Here is a 16,149-nt window from a genome sequence, read left to right as displayed (position 1 = left end):
ACAACTTGTGGTCATCGATACACGAGCAGAAACTGAGCTGGAACAACAGGAGTATCAACGTGATAGACGGAACGGATGAATTGAACTACGCGCGATTTTTTAAACCTTCTTTATGTATCTTTAAAGAAGAAGTAAGATTATTGTTTTATTATTATAACAAACATAATATACATATGAATATATGTATATATATGTCGTTTATATCACTTAAACTCAAATAAATTATTTTCTTTCTTAGTAATGTAATCTATAACAAATATAAGTTTATCAACGTTTATAATTTCCATGTAATTTATTTTTAAAATAATGATTAACAACGATTTAAGATTATCGACGAAGTAGACAATCTCAAAATCGTAGTGTAATACATAAATTGTATTAATTTGTTTACGTTCCCTTAGCGGACATGTTTTGAATTTCAGGTTATGTTTCATTTGCCAATGATATTGTATAGCGTGATTTGAGTTATAAGTATTGGTATGGAAAAACATTTTGCATCATTAAGATTATTAGATTCGGACACTGATTGGAAAATAACAGAAGATGTTAATTATTCGCAAACACCATCTTCTCAACGAATCTCCATAAAACAGATGTATCAATCTGAAATTCAGCCTAACTTGATTAGACAATACAGTTGCGACCACATTTTTAATGAACATGTAACTACAAGGTAGATATTATTGTGTAGATTTGATGACAACACGAATAATTATTTTTTTAATTTCAGACCAGTGGAAACGCCCGAAATTGAGCGAACAGACAAAACTTCTAACGAGTATCAGATGATAACAGAACCCTATTTCGACTCGTTTACATCTTTTAATAGACAATTCTGCAAAAATAGCAATATACTACAAGCACCAAAATTTATACCAAACAAACCTTTAAATGAGATACTATCCGATGAAGTTGAAAATGTAAATCCTACAAATGAATCCCGATTTTCATTGCATTGCGCGACAACAAATGCAAATACAATAAATCAAGATCATTTTCCTTCTGTGCAGCTGAGAAATTGTGAGAAAACAATTGATGAAATTAAACCAAACAGTGATACAAAAATTGTAAATAAAAAGACATATCAGGACATAAAAAATAAATTTAGGCCACTAGTATTAAAAAACAAAATTTCTCCAAAAAAGAAGATAAATATGTGTTACTGTGGTTGTTTAACTTTGAGCATATTACCAATAATTGCAGTAATAATTGCAATGTTTTTAAATTTGAATATACCTACAGTTTGTAATCGTGAAACGTTTTTCTTAAATGCTACTGAAGAGTTACAGCAAAAGATAAATGGACAAAGAAATGCAATGTCACAAATTACAACTCATTTAAATCAGGATATTTTCTATTTAAAAGTTTTATGTCTTATAGGTGGAACAGGTGTTGGGAAATCTTACACTGCTCAAATCATAGCAAAACATTTTCCTCTGAAAGAGAAAATTTTTATATATGATATATTGTTGAACCATCATACTGACGCACACTTGTCAAAATCACTTGATTTATATCAATTAATTATACTGGAAAATTTAAAAATACAGAATTTAGATATTTTTTCTAATATGATAGATATATTAAATCAAACAAAACCACAATGTGTCACCGTAATAGCAATTTTCAACATAGAAGAAGTGAACGATAATCTAGAACGAAAAATAGATTTAACACAAAGCATAAATACGATTCGCGAAGCACTGGTCCATAAAAAGATTGATAGCTTAATTGTTCCTTATGAGCCTTTAAACGAAGAAACATTACAAATGTGCATAGTTGAGGCGGCAACAAACAGTGGTTTGACACTTACATTGGATCAAATAAATGAAGTCAAACAAAATTTATTACTTTTTGGCAGTGGCTGTAAAGGAGCATATGCTAAGGTACAAGTTGTTGGTAGACATTAAATTTAATGTAATAATTTATTTATCATTACATATGTGTTCCTTTTTCTTTAAAATATAGAAAATTTTTAAGACTAAAATAATAGCGTTAATTGCTCAGAAAAAATAAATGTACAAAATTATATTATCTTAAAAGCTTATTATAGATTTCAATGTGATCTTGAATTTAGTCTTAAGTATTACAGATGTTATTAAGATATTAACCTTTTTAAACTAATTATTATATGATCAGTGATATTTATGTCAACTATTTTCGCTAGTATTTTATACAAAGTGTAGCATTATCACACCTATAATGTTTGATTGGAAAGTGGAAATACTATACGAATTGCATAAGAAATATTTATTTTGCTACACCAAATACAAATATGTTAAATCAACAATTAAAATAATATAATAAAAGAGCGTCAAAGTAACTATAATATTATAAATTGTAGCATAAATATACGTATGTTATACAAACAATTTTATTTGAAAAGCAGGGACAAATTTAAACATTTTATACTTTTAATAAACTGCCATTTTTATCATTATATTTTATTATAACATTTTTTAATACTTCATACATTCGTATATAATAAATCATAGTAAATACCCTTGATTCCCTTAATTCTCTCGCGGAAGAATTACATAAAGTTTATGTCGACAATAGTTTTTCATTTTATAAAAATAAACAATTAATCCATCATATTCTGTGTCTTCTTTCTATTTTAAAACTAACATTATCGTATCACTATAAATTCCCATAAATCCAAAACAACTTGAAATGAATTGTAAGTATGGTAAATTTAAATAGTAACATTTTTATTGTATTCTTCATTGGGATACTGCTTTTCAGAAATTACATTTTTTGGCAAACTACAGGACAAGCATTCGATATATCATAATCCTAATCACTTTCTATTACACATATACATGTTTTAGTTTTCAAAATACATTCAACAAAAACACCAAGTTTGCACAGTTTAATCTGCTAGCTAAAGCTGTTATTTATTTTATTTAAATATCATCTTGATTTTGTTCAATGCATTTCCTTCTTACACTTTCCTCTCCCTTGCTTCGTTAAAAGAATTGTTTATTCCTTTGCCACAACCATTGCCAATAAGAAACTAACATTAAAAATAAGAAGACGAATATAATATGTGTTAATAAGATGAGAATTTGTGATTTTAAAGATATGCTTTATTCATTCTTTTTTCATTCATTAATCAATAGGTGTTTTATTTTCTGGAAATTTGTAGTACATTACATATATTGTACATAATATGATATAAAATATTGTTTATTTTTTTCATAACTTGACGCTGCAGATAATACCGTTTAATTATTGCTTAAATCTTAATATACGATAGCTAACGCGAATTCATGTCTTTTTGAGATAATATAACGTTGATTTAAGTGTATCACGAAAGTGTAAAAATAAAATGTTTGATGATAATTCATACAGAAGTAATTAGAGAATGAAAATTCTATGTGCGTCAGTCTAGTTATTACATTTTACAATGTACGTATTTTACTCTTTTCTCTTATGAAATTACATAATATGTTTACGCCTGTTATATCGTTTGTGATATAATGCTTAAACTTATCCTAAATCGCGAAGAGCACGACAAAACCTTGGACTTTTTCTCCAAGATCGGTACTTTACACTTTACGTGACACGATATCCCATAAGATGTTATGCCTGCGCTATATTTTCTATATCAGAACGCTTCTTCACGTATGATCACATTTCACTTCCTGATAGTAAGTGCTCGAACCATTGCATGTCATAGCTTGGTAAGTAAACAGCATCGAAACAACTATTACGTACACTTATGCGAGTACGATCGCTAGCGTTATGCAAAACCATAACAATCCATGTAACTCGCTATACATTTCTAATATATTTTCATTTTTCCTAATTGCTATACGAATATCTACATATTTAAGAATTGTTTAAAATTGTAAATTAGCTTTCTCAAGTTTGACAAAATGACAAAATAAGATTGACAAGTGTAGCGTTTGTTAATTGTCAGTGGGTAATACTAACGTAGCATAGCGTTCAATATAATTCGTAATCTGATGTCCTCGTTTTTTAAAAATATATATATATATATAATAAATCTCGATGCGTAACTGTAAGACTTATTCGAGATTAAAAGTAGGAAAAAAAGAAATTTCCTAATTATTTGTTACGTAGATCGGTGATGTAAGATAGAAACAGTTACCTGGAATACACTGATTGATTAGAAAATAAGATATGATTATATATTTTTAATAAGTTAATTAATAATACAATTTTTCTTTGAAATATTACACGATGTCATCGTGTTTGCTTTACTGATGTTAAATCATTGATTATCCAGTTAGATTTAAGAGCAACAAAAATTAAGAATTATTTAAATCTCCAATTAATTAATTTCCTCTAACTTATGTATTTATATTGATCGCAGACTTGTAGTATAATTATCATTTGATGAATTATTAAATTTAAGATACGAACTGTAAGGGAGAATATATAGAACTTTCATTTCTATATAGAGCCACAATTTTCGGGACGTTTTGTAAGAATCGTAGAAAAGTAAGATAGTATAGAGAAAAAAAAAAAAAAAAAAAGAAAAAGTCGTTACGAAATGTACTACCACAGTGCATCGTTTAAGTTTAAGTGTACGATGATATCAACCGACGTACCTATAAAAGACGAGCAATTAGGTGAACCATGGTATTCGATGGTTTGCTGCAAAGTGACAGAACAGTCTTTTACGTATCTTTCGTTAGGCAATTTATTCGATCGATTTAACTAAGAAAAGTATTTAAAAAAGGCGAGATTCGTCCCTGAAAGACACTTTGTTCCTTTGCTTTGAGTCTGCTGGCATAAGCCATAAGGCCCATAAGCTACCGCGTGAGTACCGAAGGCGGAGGTAGAAGAAAGGTGCAAGTGGAAATTATAAAAGAGCGATCGCAAGCCAAGAGGAAACAGTCTCCTCCAAGTGTTCACCTGCGCAACTACAACTCGGGTATGTTACATGGCTTTCCATTAATTCCATAAGTTATTAATAAAATTTCGTTTGGAGACGCAAGAATTTATTTAGTAAGAATCAAAATTTGAAATAATGTTGAAAAATTGAGTAACGTGTGCCATTGGCTAAAGTCAGAATCATATCATTGAGAAGTTGACAGTTCTTGAAAATAAAAGTCTTTAAACAAATTGTATCAATCGCATTATCACGTATTGCTTAAATTTCATACTATATTAATTTCTTAAGAAACATTTTAATACGATCGACTTGGTTTTTAAATTCTAGAAAATTAGAAACTTTATTAGTTTATCACAATTTTACTATCTCCCCAAATATATCGATCTTTTTCGTCGCATTAGTTTATCTCGTAGCAACAGTATACCAATAACTCATTCCGGATACCTTCAAATGGATCTCCTTGTTTGTACGACAATTCACCAAACTTATTATAAATTTTAGTCGCGTCTGAAGGAACTTACATTGTTCTTCTCATTGTACTTCACCGGGCCGATATCAGGCGAATACTAAGTACCAATAATTGTATCCCAACCTTGTTCTCAGAGGTCAGGAATTTTGGAGGCCAAGGCCTCGCATAGAACTGATTTAATGTGATTTTTAATGTGTAGAAGCGTAAATATCTAAACACGATATATTTTTTTTTTTTTTTTTTTTTTTACTGCAATTCAATGTCATCTGACTTTGATCAACAGAAACCAATAGCCAATAATGTTGCGTGCAATCGAATTAATATTCGAAACAGTGTTTAGTTGACACGCATTAAGGTAGAATAAACTGTACACTTTACTCGATTTGATAATTCTTCTGTCTATATTCGATTACACAGACTGTTTATCTTTGACAATTTATTGAGTTGGCAACTAAGTGATTAGGTGGTTACCACCTAATGGTAATGACAAAATTCGCAATCATCTTCCTTTTTTCCCTTTATCGTTCTCCTCTTACAGCATTACCACCTAATGACAAAATCCGGAACCACTTAGTTGCCAACCCAATATGTCGTAGGTACTGTTCGATACGAAGTCTAGTTTTCGATACGTGAAGTCGCGTGAAACATAAAAACGTAACTATAAGAGGAGAACGATATAGGGGAAAAAGAAAGAAGAGGACGCGGACAAATCTGTCGACATAACTGACGTAATGCTTTGTAACAAAAATACTTAGATTTCTAGATATAGGGTGAACGGCAGTTGATATTCGAGAAAGAACTTGAGTAATAATAAGACGATAAGTGGCACTTTCTACACGGAAGATAGTTACGTGGTTTATTCCGCCGGTTGCTCGATAACCCCGTTCGTATTATGCTCGTTCATGTTAACGTAGACGTAAAAGAAACCTTCTGCATCCATAAATCTGCCTTGACTGTTGAAATTTTCCAACCAATAAGAACAACACGTTATAGCTAGTACAACGAAGAGACGTTGAATATTCATAATCGGCAAAAATGTGGCGATTTAAATGATTCAAATGACTTATCTTTGTTTCGTCCCTTTCTATCCGAGTTTCATGTTTCAAACCTGCTGATTCACTAAAAGCGATAAAATAAAGGTATAGCATTTCAGGCTTGTTCTGTTTTCCAACGATCGTTACTAACGATCGTTACAAACTCCACGTCGATCAAATAACAGCAGAATCCTTTTACGCGTAAGGCTGTAAGAGGATGATGAACGATAAATGTTTGATAGAAATAATCCACTTTAGAATATGGAATCGAGTAGACCGTTAGAAAGCTGACAGACAAAAATGATTGTTTACGGTGATGATAGTGAGATATAACGCGAACGATGTTAGTCGGTCGTACAAAATCCCAGAGCAAAGATGGGCGCACAAGCTGGTCGATTACGTAATCGGAGAAAGTGATTGCGAAACAAGTCACTCGCTCACAACACGGCACATGTTGCTATCACGGAACACGTAATACTTGGCGGTATTCATACTTGGTCAAACATTATATCATAAAACGACGAAATTGTTATGTCATAAAATCACTGTTAGCTTATAATTGGTTAAGTTCTTACGAAATTACGCAAGACGTGGCGTTACGCGATCGGAAGAAAGTGTTTCAGGCGTGTTCTTTCTCACCGCGATGCTTTCATTCACGCCGTGACTTTGAACGATATTGGGGAACTGTGTCAGCGGTCCGCTAAAGAAACGAATCGCTCGACCATCGAAAATGTGAATGCAAAAGAAAGCCGTTTCACTGAAAACAAAGATCGCGATCAAACTTATTTCGAATATCGCGCGTCAAACCTGTAACTATCGCGATATATTTACCGGTTGGGGAACGTAAGATAGAAATTGGACGATAGATGGATCGTTGGTAAAGAGGAACAAATGATTTTTTAGAATTTCCACCGATCCGTTATACTTTGGATATCGAAAATTTAAAGCTGCTTGTTGTTGGAGACAAATCAAAGTAACGAAATGGGAGCGATCGAATGGGTAACCGAGGGAGATGACTACGAATGCAGCCTGTCGACGGAAACGCAGAAACTGGCGAAGGAGGAACTCAGAGAAGATAAAAATACGAGAGACCAAGCTCTCGAGCAAATACGTAATTGGATAAAACTGAATCCGCGTATACAAAACTGTCGCCTCGGTGAGAAATTTTATTTTCGAGTAGTGTTTACACAGTTAGTACATACATACGTACATGTAGGTATAGTCACACGCGAGATTATCGCGCTTCGATGCTACTGACACACGATCTCGTTCGACAGATGCGCAGTTTTTATTAAGATTCCTAAGATGTAAAAAATTCAACGTTCCGATGGCGGAAGAAGCGATCGAAAGGTATTTGTTGCTGCGCCAAGTTTACCACCCCGCGTTCAATAACTTGGACATTACCGAGCCAACTATGGATGAGCTATTATCTTTGGGGTGAGATTAAACAAAGTGTAAACTACGCGTGATACGACCTGATATAACGATCGCATAACTTCTGCTTTTCCAGATATATATTCGCTGCACCTGGACGTGACGCCAAAGGCCGCCGTGTTATAATTGCCAGACCAGGTAAATTAATGTCGGTTTATCCTTAACGCTCTGACTTTTAATTGTGAATATCGACCGGCAACTTATTCTTATCATACTTGGACTTGCAAGTTTTTAAGTGTCAGATTTAAAATGCTATAATAATATTAAAGTGCAAATAATAATATTAAAGTCATTGAAAACAATCTTTATTCATCTGAGAAGTAATATAATTTTGATTATAATATTTATATTAATTATAATTGAGTAATGTAATATACACAGGTCTCACAGTACTCACTGAGGAGTATTATTTTTTATTTGTAAACAATACCGATAACGGCCGAAAAATACTTTTTGAGTATAGCGCCGCATATCGGTGGTGCTTGAAGGGACACTTGGAGCGTTAAGGACTAACCCGTTGATTGGCCCAGTCGAGTTTCATTATCTGCTGTACTATATGCTGGACAATAATTTTCATACGTGCCTTATACGAAATATTGTGAAATATCTTTCACAGTTTCGCAATTTTTGATTTGCGCCACTCATTCGAACCGATATTATTCACGTACCCTGAACATAGCTGCTGACGCGGGGTACCGCGTGTGTCCCGTAGCGTCGTTCAGGCGATACGGCGAACGTGTCAATTTCAGCGTTGCCGATTGTCATTGCGAAACTTGATTATATATCTGAACGTGGATAATTTGTGAAAATACGCGCATAATAACAGCTATCTCTGCCCGTTTCAAATGTTTCCACGCGAACTTAACAAATCCAAACAATTACAACGGATGTGTTGATTACCTGTCATTTCGTGCAATTTCATTCCGCTATTAAATCGTTGTTTCTACTTTCAGAGCAATTTCAGACAGCATGCACGTCGTTTCGTTGCAACTGTTATTATACGGTTTTGAAAAGTAGTTACTGAAACGTGTAACCGTAATCTTACGAATGTTTGTTTAAATGTTTACGAATGTATATTTACTTTCTATAACTGCATGGAACGTGCACTTTCAGGCGTCTTTGATCCCCATAAGTATACCAATGCCGACATGTGTAGAATTCACGCGATAACATACGAGAGTCTGATGGAAGACGAGGAAAGTCAAGTACGGGGTTTCGTTCATTTCGCCGATGGAGCCGGTGTCAGTTTCCCCCATTTGACGCTTTTTACACCGAAGGAGGCAGTTCGTATCGTGAAGAACGGCGAGGTACGAGTCTTATAAACCCTATGTTTTTCCATAATCTTAAGTTGTTCGAGAACGTAGAAAATCTCGCGACTGTTTGCCTCACATTCGTTGAATATTCTTACGCGATGTTTCTCATTCAAAAATAATAACAAGTCGCAACAGCTTCAAGCGAGACAGAAGGCTGCAACTATCTTTATTTTTTCCAAATTATTAATAAATTCTAATTATATATGCGTTCCCCAACAAGTTGGATGACATTTGACTCGTAACGATATGCAACTTCTTACGAAACAGTCGGACAATTTCTTATATTTCGTAATTCCGAGAATGTTCTCAAAATGATATAATATATCCGAAATTTAATATGCCGCATAGTAAACCAGCGAAACGATGGTTTTAGCGAACTATACCCATGCGGCATAAGGAAGTTCACGCGATTAACACACATCCTTCTTTGAAATTCGCGCTTGACTTTGGTATGTCATTGATCTCCGAAAAGATAAAAAAACGCGTCAAGATCTACACCAGTCTAGAAGACGCTATCAACCATAAGATGGATACGAGTATGTTACCTAAAGAGTATGGCGGTACGATGCCTATGAAAGAAATGATTGGTAAGTACAATTTGATAAATTGAGAAATTAAACGTGTTCCAAATTAAATAACAATGTTCCTTTTAACGTACAAATCGACTATCTCCAACTAAATGAAACTGACACGCGCTTATACCGCGAAACGAAGAAAATAAACTTTTATTTGCGCAGAACTATGGAAGAAAGAGCTGCTAGAAATAAGACCGACGTTATTAAGCCACGATAAGATGAGAGTGTGTTTGGATTTATACTCGGAGAAGGCTCGGGAAGGTGCGGTATCGGCCTTGAAACAAGGCTTTGGTTGTTCCGACATCGGTTCCAGTGATTCCACCATGTACGGTATCACGGGTTCTTTCAGAAAGCTCGAAGTCGATTGATTAAGCCGTGTTATTCATAATAATAAACTTCATAACCGATGTTTACCATATCGATAGGATAAAGTCATCGATACTTTTTTTGTAGCGAATTATCAGAGTTACAACAAGATACGTTATCCTAGCGATTATTGTAGCTGTAAGAGCTTATTAAGATATTATTTAGAAATGTAAAAGACACAGCAATGAAATTTCGATCTCGATCGTCGCGACTAAGTTTTGTGCTCGATGAATCTCAAAGTTCAGTATATAAATGAAATAATTGTAGTCGCCAAACCTTAGGCTTACGTTCGATAAAGTATAAGTTATATATCGTTTCATTTTCGTAATTTGTAAATAAGATCATATTATTGGAAATAAATATTTTCTTACGCATATTTTATTTAGTAACAAGATAACAAACGATTAAGAAGAAATCCAAGTCCCAATAATTTTACGTACTCTTGCTCTAGCTCGAATAAGATCTTCAGCATCCGTATCCAAATCGCTGTACAGATCACGACAGTGCGATGACCCTGGGGAAAATGTGGATTTGTTAGATCGGTCGACGTTTGTCAATCTCCGATTGTTTTAACAATACCTTTGATGAGTATGGCGGGAGAGAATGCATTTAAGTCCTTAAGAACAGAGAGAGTATGCCACGGATCTACATCCCCGTTAGTAAAAATGACGTTTTGCAAATCTGGTCGTAAACCACCGTACATTGTGTTCGTTCTTCCAATTCTGGTATACAAGAATCTGTTACCGTAGCTGTAAGACAAACGATAGAGTCTATTTAGAGTCTGTGTACTATTTCTCGAGAAAATATCGAACAATACATTTTATAACACGTACTAGTATCCGTACAAGTCGGTACAAAGACCTGTAAAATAAGGCAACGGGAATAAGGTTCCAAAAACCGACCGCCTTGAGTTTGTTGTTTGATAATAACCGTATTCTGTGCATGTCTGGTAGAACCATAGTCTCGCTGGAAACACCGACATGTGAAGATTAATAATAAATAATTTACAAGCGTGAAACCTTCTTTTAATTGGCGCAAGTAGAAAACGTACTGATATCAGGTTGCGAGTCCCATGTTTCATTTCTGTAAACTTCGACAAACTTTTTGTAATTATTTTTCAAACATTTATCTTTGTCCGACACGAGATGCGCCAATCTCTGGAGAGGACTACCCAGATACATAGCAGTCATGTTTTCGCAGCAAGCGGCGATTTTTGTTCGATTATTCTCCACTTTATCGTATTGAACGATGCCAGCAAATTCCTGATTAGAAAGATATTGATAACTATGATTAGAAACAGTTATTTATCTTTCATTCAAGAAGCGTATTTTTTGAAAAACTATACCTCTGCTAGAAGGTTGCCGAAATGACCCAGATCCTTGAAGGAATGTACATCGGGCACATCGCACAAACTACGACAGTTTCAAGTGTAACTTAAACAAATATTATACACAACGAAATTATGTTAATTTCCTACGAACGATAATTACTTGAAATACTTTGTTAACTTCTGTGCGCCTCCTTTAATTGCTAATAACTCTTCAACCTCGTCAAAAGCAGCTTTAACTTCGTTCACGCATTTCTGACTGTATCTACGGAGCGATTCCGTCACGACTTCGTAATACTCTAAAAAAGAAGCTTCCTTTTCTATTTATCTATTTTTTTTTTAAATTAATAGGAATTACATGGAATTGCAAAAGAGTTTATTCTTCACCATAGAAATCGACTTTGGCGAGAACTGGCGCGCTACTAGCTAGTGCACCCTGAACGAGATGAGGATATTTCAATCTAACCCATGTTGCCACATTTCCAGCATAAGATCCACCGAAAACAATCACTTTACTATTCCGAAGATTCTCGTCCCTTTTCCTCGTTTCGATGAAATATGCCAAGTCTGCCAGTGCTTGATCTACGCTTAGATATTGCAAGTTTCTTGAACTAGTGTCTCTAAAGGATTCGAAAGGTAATAGAAAATTTGACAAGGCTGTGGCAAACAAAAGTAAAAATATACTAGCGCTTGAGAAGAAATTAACTTACTCGGTCGGTTTACTTTTGCCGTAATAGCGATGTTCGGTGTAATACATGATCGCGTTGTAAGTGGTTGCCAGCTCGTACATTAAACCAGCCTCTAAGAAACCTTTGGATATTGCCCATTCTCCTCCGATCATAATCAAAATCGGTCCGTTTTTCTTGAAATATCTTGAATTTTCATAGTAACGCTGTCGAAATATACGGTGCATAATACGATGTACAATACGATCGAGATGTAAATAAGCATTTTGTGTTTTTAAACGGCGCCATTCCATTTGCAACGTACCATCAACCAAGTGCGATTGTCGCGGATATTGAAATGATCGACGGGTTGTCGGATCCATAGTTCGGTTATATTTTCACAAGCCGATTTGCTCAAGGAACGTGGCTCTTCCAAACCGTGAAAATGAAATCCATGGAGACCAACGCCATGGCCGAGGCGACAGGTAAAACATAATAACACAAGAAAACTTAAGAAGATCATATTCGGTTTTCGGAACTATAGACAAGTTCTATTAAGTTTCATTTGTTCAACGGATTCGGCTGGATTGATTCGCAAAACAATGGTACATAACGTGCTTTCTACGACTGTTTTAACATTTTATAGCGAGATATAGGACGGAATTCTCTTAATACTATATCTAATTAAACAAATTTATCTGATAAGTTGATAGAAATTGTCCCTAATCATCATGGAAGGTACACATTCTATACATTAAAAAATATCAAATTGTAAATACGGATATTAGTGCTAGAAAGATAATATCTACCGCTTGATTGATTCCAATAATATTTATCTTATTTATTGAATATTTCGTAAATGAGTTTCTGAAACGACGCCAAAATCAGCTCTGTATTACGTAACTATCGAATTCGAGAGTAAAGAACTTTAGAATTATTTTCAACGACGATTAATGAGTGAAAAGAAAATAGAAAGGATCTATTGCGATAAGTACGTAACGTTTTATTATTAAATATATTTTGGTATGAAAAAGTACTTATTGTTCAAATTATATTTGGTTTCCTAATATAGTTTTCAACAAAATCATGATGAGAACAAATTTATATACATTCAACGTCTGTTACATCAATTCTCTGTGATCTTTATTTCATTTTCAGAATCAGTCGTAGCCCACTCGTCGTCGGATATTTTTTTAAGTAGTTTCCACGATGTTTCCGATTTGTCGACATCTTTGTCTTCGGCAACGCCAGAGACTTCAGAATCGGAAGAACCCGTACTTTCGGAATCAATTTGTTCCGAATTTTCTTTGTCCCATTTAGATTTCACGCAAGGCAGATTTATCGCGTCGATGATTTCTTCGGTATTCGACTTTTCGGACGTGCTCTTTGATTTCCTTTCCCAAGAAACTTGACACGGCTCACTATGACTATTCAATCTGTATCTATCTTTCTCGATATCCTCTTTTTCTCTTTTAGAATGTTTATTCGAGAACTTATGACTTCTCGAACGATAATTTCGATCGCTGCTTTTCAAGTGTCTTTTGTGCGAACGCCTCGGCGATGTATCATCATCCTCTTCTGTCCTTTTTTTGTATTTCTTCGAGTGTCTTCTAGAATAGTCGCGATCGTTCGAAACATCATCATCTCTGATCTTCTCATCTATGTGTTTTCTAGATCTCGTTCGATGACGTTTGATCGGCGGCGAATCCTCATGATCGATAGATCTATTTCTATCGAGTTGTTCGTATCGTTTGTCGCGAGTGGATTTCTGTCGAAAGTCCCTTTCGTCGGAATGATGATGGCGAGTTTCGGCATTCCTCGAACGATGACCTATCTCGGGCTCGGGGGATTCGGACCACCTCCAATTTTTATTATCTTCCACGTCGCTACCATCTTCCCATTTTGACTTATTTCTAAACAAAAGACATCAAAACAATGTATATATATGTATATCAATAATATATGATAACGATATAATCTATCATTTATAAACAATACCTATGTTCGATTTTTTTATTGCTCGTAACTTCCTGAGTAGACGAAGACGATTGTTTCGCCCATCTCGGCGGGCTTTTGATATCATATTCGTCGTGTGGATTTTTAAAAGTATGTAAAAAATTACATGCCCTTCCTTTCGGACATTTCGACATCCCACAGACAGCACTCCTCCATGATCTCAGGTTGACAAATTCACAATTAAGCTGTCGGCCGGCATACCATCGACCTTTCAGTCTCCTCAAAGCCCTAGCAGCTTCTCTTTCGGTGTAATATTCGACATATAAGTTGCCCCGCAAGTGAACTTCGGTGTTGCAACAATATTTCAAGGTTTTTATTCTTCCAAACGATTCCAGTTCCGGGACTACATCTTTGTAAAATTCGCGAAAATGTTGTCGTGTTTCCGAGCTTTCGAATTCAAGGGCAATATCAGTGTCGTATTCGGCAGAATTCTTCTCCAGAGAAAAATGCGTATAAAAACCAGGTACTAATATGACTTTACTTAAACATACCCTGCGATGATTTCTCGAACAAGTGTCACCATATCTGCAAACATATACGTATATGACTTGTTGGATATCATATTTTTATTTAACTGTATACCTAATAAAGATTGAAAGGTTAAGCTTTATTTGCTCACCTGCAAGCACCTGTCTTCGTGAAAAACGGACAAAGCTCTTTACCAGGTTGACTATCGATAACCTCACGCAAAGCCTCCGGGGTTTTGATTCCATTATCAATGTAGTCGTCGATCTCTTTAAGTAGCTGTTCCCGCCTTTTAATTTCCTCTTCTCTCCTACGTTTCTCCTCTTCCTGTTTTTTGCGAATAGCCTCCTGTTTCGTTTCAAATTCTTGGCGGATTTTCGCCTCTTGCTCCAATTGTAACTGTCGAGCTTTTTGCTTTTTCTCCTGCAAAATTTGCCATTCTTCTTGGGCTTTCACCTAGGAAGATGAAACATAGTGTTACGTATTATCTATATATTTTACTGTTAAGGCTTGGCTGTTTAATTTATAGGAACCATGTAGTAACTAGCAGGCTTTGGTATCCACATTTTAACATTATTTTCAGGGTTATAACTCATGTGGAAAATTCTTGCGAGTAACTTTATAATTAATCGAACGTATGCTATCGATTCCGAAAACAAAGTAATTTCGACATATACGTTCGTTAATCAATTGCTTGCTAATAGATTCCATAAATTAAAACGACCAAATAAGAGAAATAGAATGTACACTTTTAAAAAGGAAATTCACTAAGATTGCATAAATAGTATTTTTCGCTTTTATTATATATTTACCTCTTCCTCTAACCATAATTTTTCCCGTTGATCGTGTTCTTCTTTTTCCCGAGCTTCTTTTTCTTTGTCCTCAACTTCACACTGTTCTAGCCATTTTAAATATTCCGCGCTTTTTTGAAGTGCTGCCCTCAGCTGTTCCTCGGCCGCTTCTCGTTGAGCGGCTGCTTTGCGACGCAGACGTCTCCGACGTTCCCTTTTTGCTATGTTACGCCACTCTTTGTGACTATATTTGGTTAAACGACTCCCTTCCATTATCATGCATTGTCCACAAGAGATTGTACTCGCGTTACTTCCAGTGATATTACAGTATCACAAATTTTTAGGAGTTGTGAAACGTATTTGTCATGCGTTTGACAATCGTTTTCAATGAAGAAATGCAGAGAACATGTGCACGCCGCCATGTTAAATTTAGAACGAGAAGCTTTGACCTGGATTATCCCTATTTTTTGAAAGTGCACGAAATTATATAATAAAACACTATTTTTGTTAATACTTTTACATCATTGAGTGATAAATTGGCGACACGAACATTTTTAATATGTATAAATGAAATTGAAAAAATAATTTGATTTTGTACTAAAGCTAATTAAACATTTCGGAGGAATTGGAAAAAGATAGTTCACCGCTTATGTATCGGCCATTATATTACCATTATAATAACATTAAACAAACGAACGTATAAAAAATTACAGTTTGATGTGTGGTGAACTAGATCATATAATCCTTGACAGTCGCTAGGGGAAATCGTTCGAAAATTGAGTCATGAGAATTCAATATGGACGACGACAAAGTTCTCGTTCGGGCGA

At 34.7% G+C, this 16,149-nt stretch overlaps 4 protein-coding genes and 1 long non-coding RNA gene across 5 annotated transcripts; 3 read left to right on the top strand and 2 right to left on the bottom strand.

Annotated features, from left to right (window-relative positions):
- The first annotated feature begins 4 nt into the window (after positions 1-4).
- LOC100646143 lies at positions 5-2,597 on the top strand. The gene is made up of 3 exons (XM_003396207.4): positions 5-131; positions 423-673; positions 731-2,597. The coding sequence occupies exons 2-3, from the start codon at positions 480-482 to the stop codon at positions 1,908-1,910; spliced, it is 1,374 nt and encodes a 457-aa protein (XP_003396255.1). The 5' UTR covers positions 5-131; positions 423-479; the 3' UTR covers positions 1,911-2,597.
- Positions 2,598-4,647: 2,050 nt separating this feature from the next.
- On the top strand, positions 4,648-10,434 carry LOC100645909 (clavesin-2). The gene is made up of 7 exons (XM_003396205.4): positions 4,648-4,906; positions 7,274-7,526; positions 7,648-7,807; positions 7,881-7,942; positions 8,918-9,111; positions 9,491-9,704; positions 9,855-10,434. The coding sequence occupies exons 2-7, from the start codon at positions 7,352-7,354 to the stop codon at positions 10,058-10,060; spliced, it is 1,011 nt and encodes a 336-aa protein (XP_003396253.1). The 5' UTR covers positions 4,648-4,906; positions 7,274-7,351; the 3' UTR covers positions 10,061-10,434.
- LOC100645676 (putative serine protease K12H4.7) lies at positions 10,419-12,677 on the bottom strand. Its single transcript, XM_003396203.4, has 9 exons — positions 12,376-12,677; positions 12,096-12,277; positions 11,773-12,005; positions 11,549-11,684; positions 11,404-11,470; positions 11,110-11,320; positions 10,892-11,024; positions 10,638-10,807; positions 10,419-10,572 (listed from the first exon to the last, which is right to left on the bottom strand). Exons 1-9 carry the CDS (start codon positions 12,571-12,573, stop codon positions 10,463-10,465), a joined length of 1,440 nt encoding a protein of 479 aa, XP_003396251.1. The 5' UTR covers positions 12,574-12,677; the 3' UTR covers positions 10,419-10,462.
- Positions 11,900-13,813, top strand: LOC125385415. The gene is made up of 2 exons (XR_007224666.1): positions 11,900-12,021; positions 13,725-13,813. It is a non-coding gene; the product is annotated as an uncharacterized LOC125385415 (long non-coding RNA).
- Positions 13,031-15,925, bottom strand: LOC100645560 (U2 small nuclear ribonucleoprotein auxiliary factor 35 kDa subunit-related protein 1). Its single transcript, XM_003396202.4, has 4 exons — positions 15,344-15,925; positions 14,686-14,987; positions 14,049-14,591; positions 13,031-13,963 (listed from the first exon to the last, which is right to left on the bottom strand). The coding sequence occupies exons 1-4, from the start codon at positions 15,599-15,601 to the stop codon at positions 13,177-13,179; spliced, it is 1,890 nt and encodes a 629-aa protein (XP_003396250.1). The 5' UTR covers positions 15,602-15,925; the 3' UTR covers positions 13,031-13,176.
- Positions 15,926-16,149: the final 224 nt, after the last annotated feature.

The sequence above is a fragment of the Bombus terrestris genome, chromosome 7, assembly GCF_910591885.1.
Source record: "Bombus terrestris chromosome 7, iyBomTerr1.2, whole genome shotgun sequence".
Lineage (NCBI taxonomy): Eukaryota > Metazoa > Arthropoda > Insecta > Hymenoptera > Apidae > Bombus > Bombus terrestris.
This window is presented reverse-complemented; position numbering and strand designations above follow the sequence as displayed.

What these genes read in the sequence shown, in the direction of transcription:
- LOC100645560 (XM_003396202.4), bottom strand. Translation starts at nt 15,601, where the DNA reads ATGATAATGGAAGGGAGTCGTTTAACCAAATATAGTCACAAAGAGTGG. An exon ending in AATTATGGTTAGAGGAAGAG is followed by an intron (nt 14,988 to 15,343) that starts GTAAATATATAA and finishes TCATCTTCCTAG; the next exon opens with GTGAAAGCCCAAGAAGAATG. An exon ending in ACGAAGACAGGTGCTTGCAG is followed by an intron (nt 14,592 to 14,685) that starts GTGAGCAAATAA and finishes ATATGTTTGCAG; the next exon opens with ATATGGTGACACTTGTTCGA.
- LOC100645676 (XM_003396203.4), bottom strand. Translation starts at nt 12,573, where the DNA reads ATGATCTTCTTAAGTTTTCTTGTGTTATTATGTTTTACCTGTCGCCTC. An exon ending in GGCAAAAGTAAACCGACCGA is followed by an intron (nt 12,006 to 12,095) that starts GTAAGTTAATTT and finishes CGAATCCTTTAG; the next exon opens with AGACACTAGTTCAAGAAACT. An exon ending in GGACTCGCAACCTGATATCA is followed by an intron (nt 11,025 to 11,109) that starts GTACGTTTTCTA and finishes CGGTGTTTCCAG; the next exon opens with CGAGACTATGGTTCTACCAG.
- LOC100646143 (XM_003396207.4), top strand. Translation starts at nt 480, where the DNA reads ATGGAAAAACATTTTGCATCATTAAGATTATTAGATTCGGACACTGAT. An exon ending in AATGAACATGTAACTACAAG is followed by an intron (nt 674 to 730) that starts GTAGATATTATT and finishes TTTTAATTTCAG; the next exon opens with ACCAGTGGAAACGCCCGAAA.
- LOC100645909 (XM_003396205.4), top strand. Translation starts at nt 7,352, where the DNA reads ATGGGAGCGATCGAATGGGTAACCGAGGGAGATGACTACGAATGCAGC. An exon ending in TATACAAAACTGTCGCCTCG is followed by an intron (nt 7,527 to 7,647) that starts GTGAGAAATTTT and finishes CTCGTTCGACAG; the next exon opens with ATGCGCAGTTTTTATTAAGA. An exon ending in TGTTATAATTGCCAGACCAG is followed by an intron (nt 7,943 to 8,917) that starts GTAAATTAATGT and finishes GTGCACTTTCAG; the next exon opens with GCGTCTTTGATCCCCATAAG.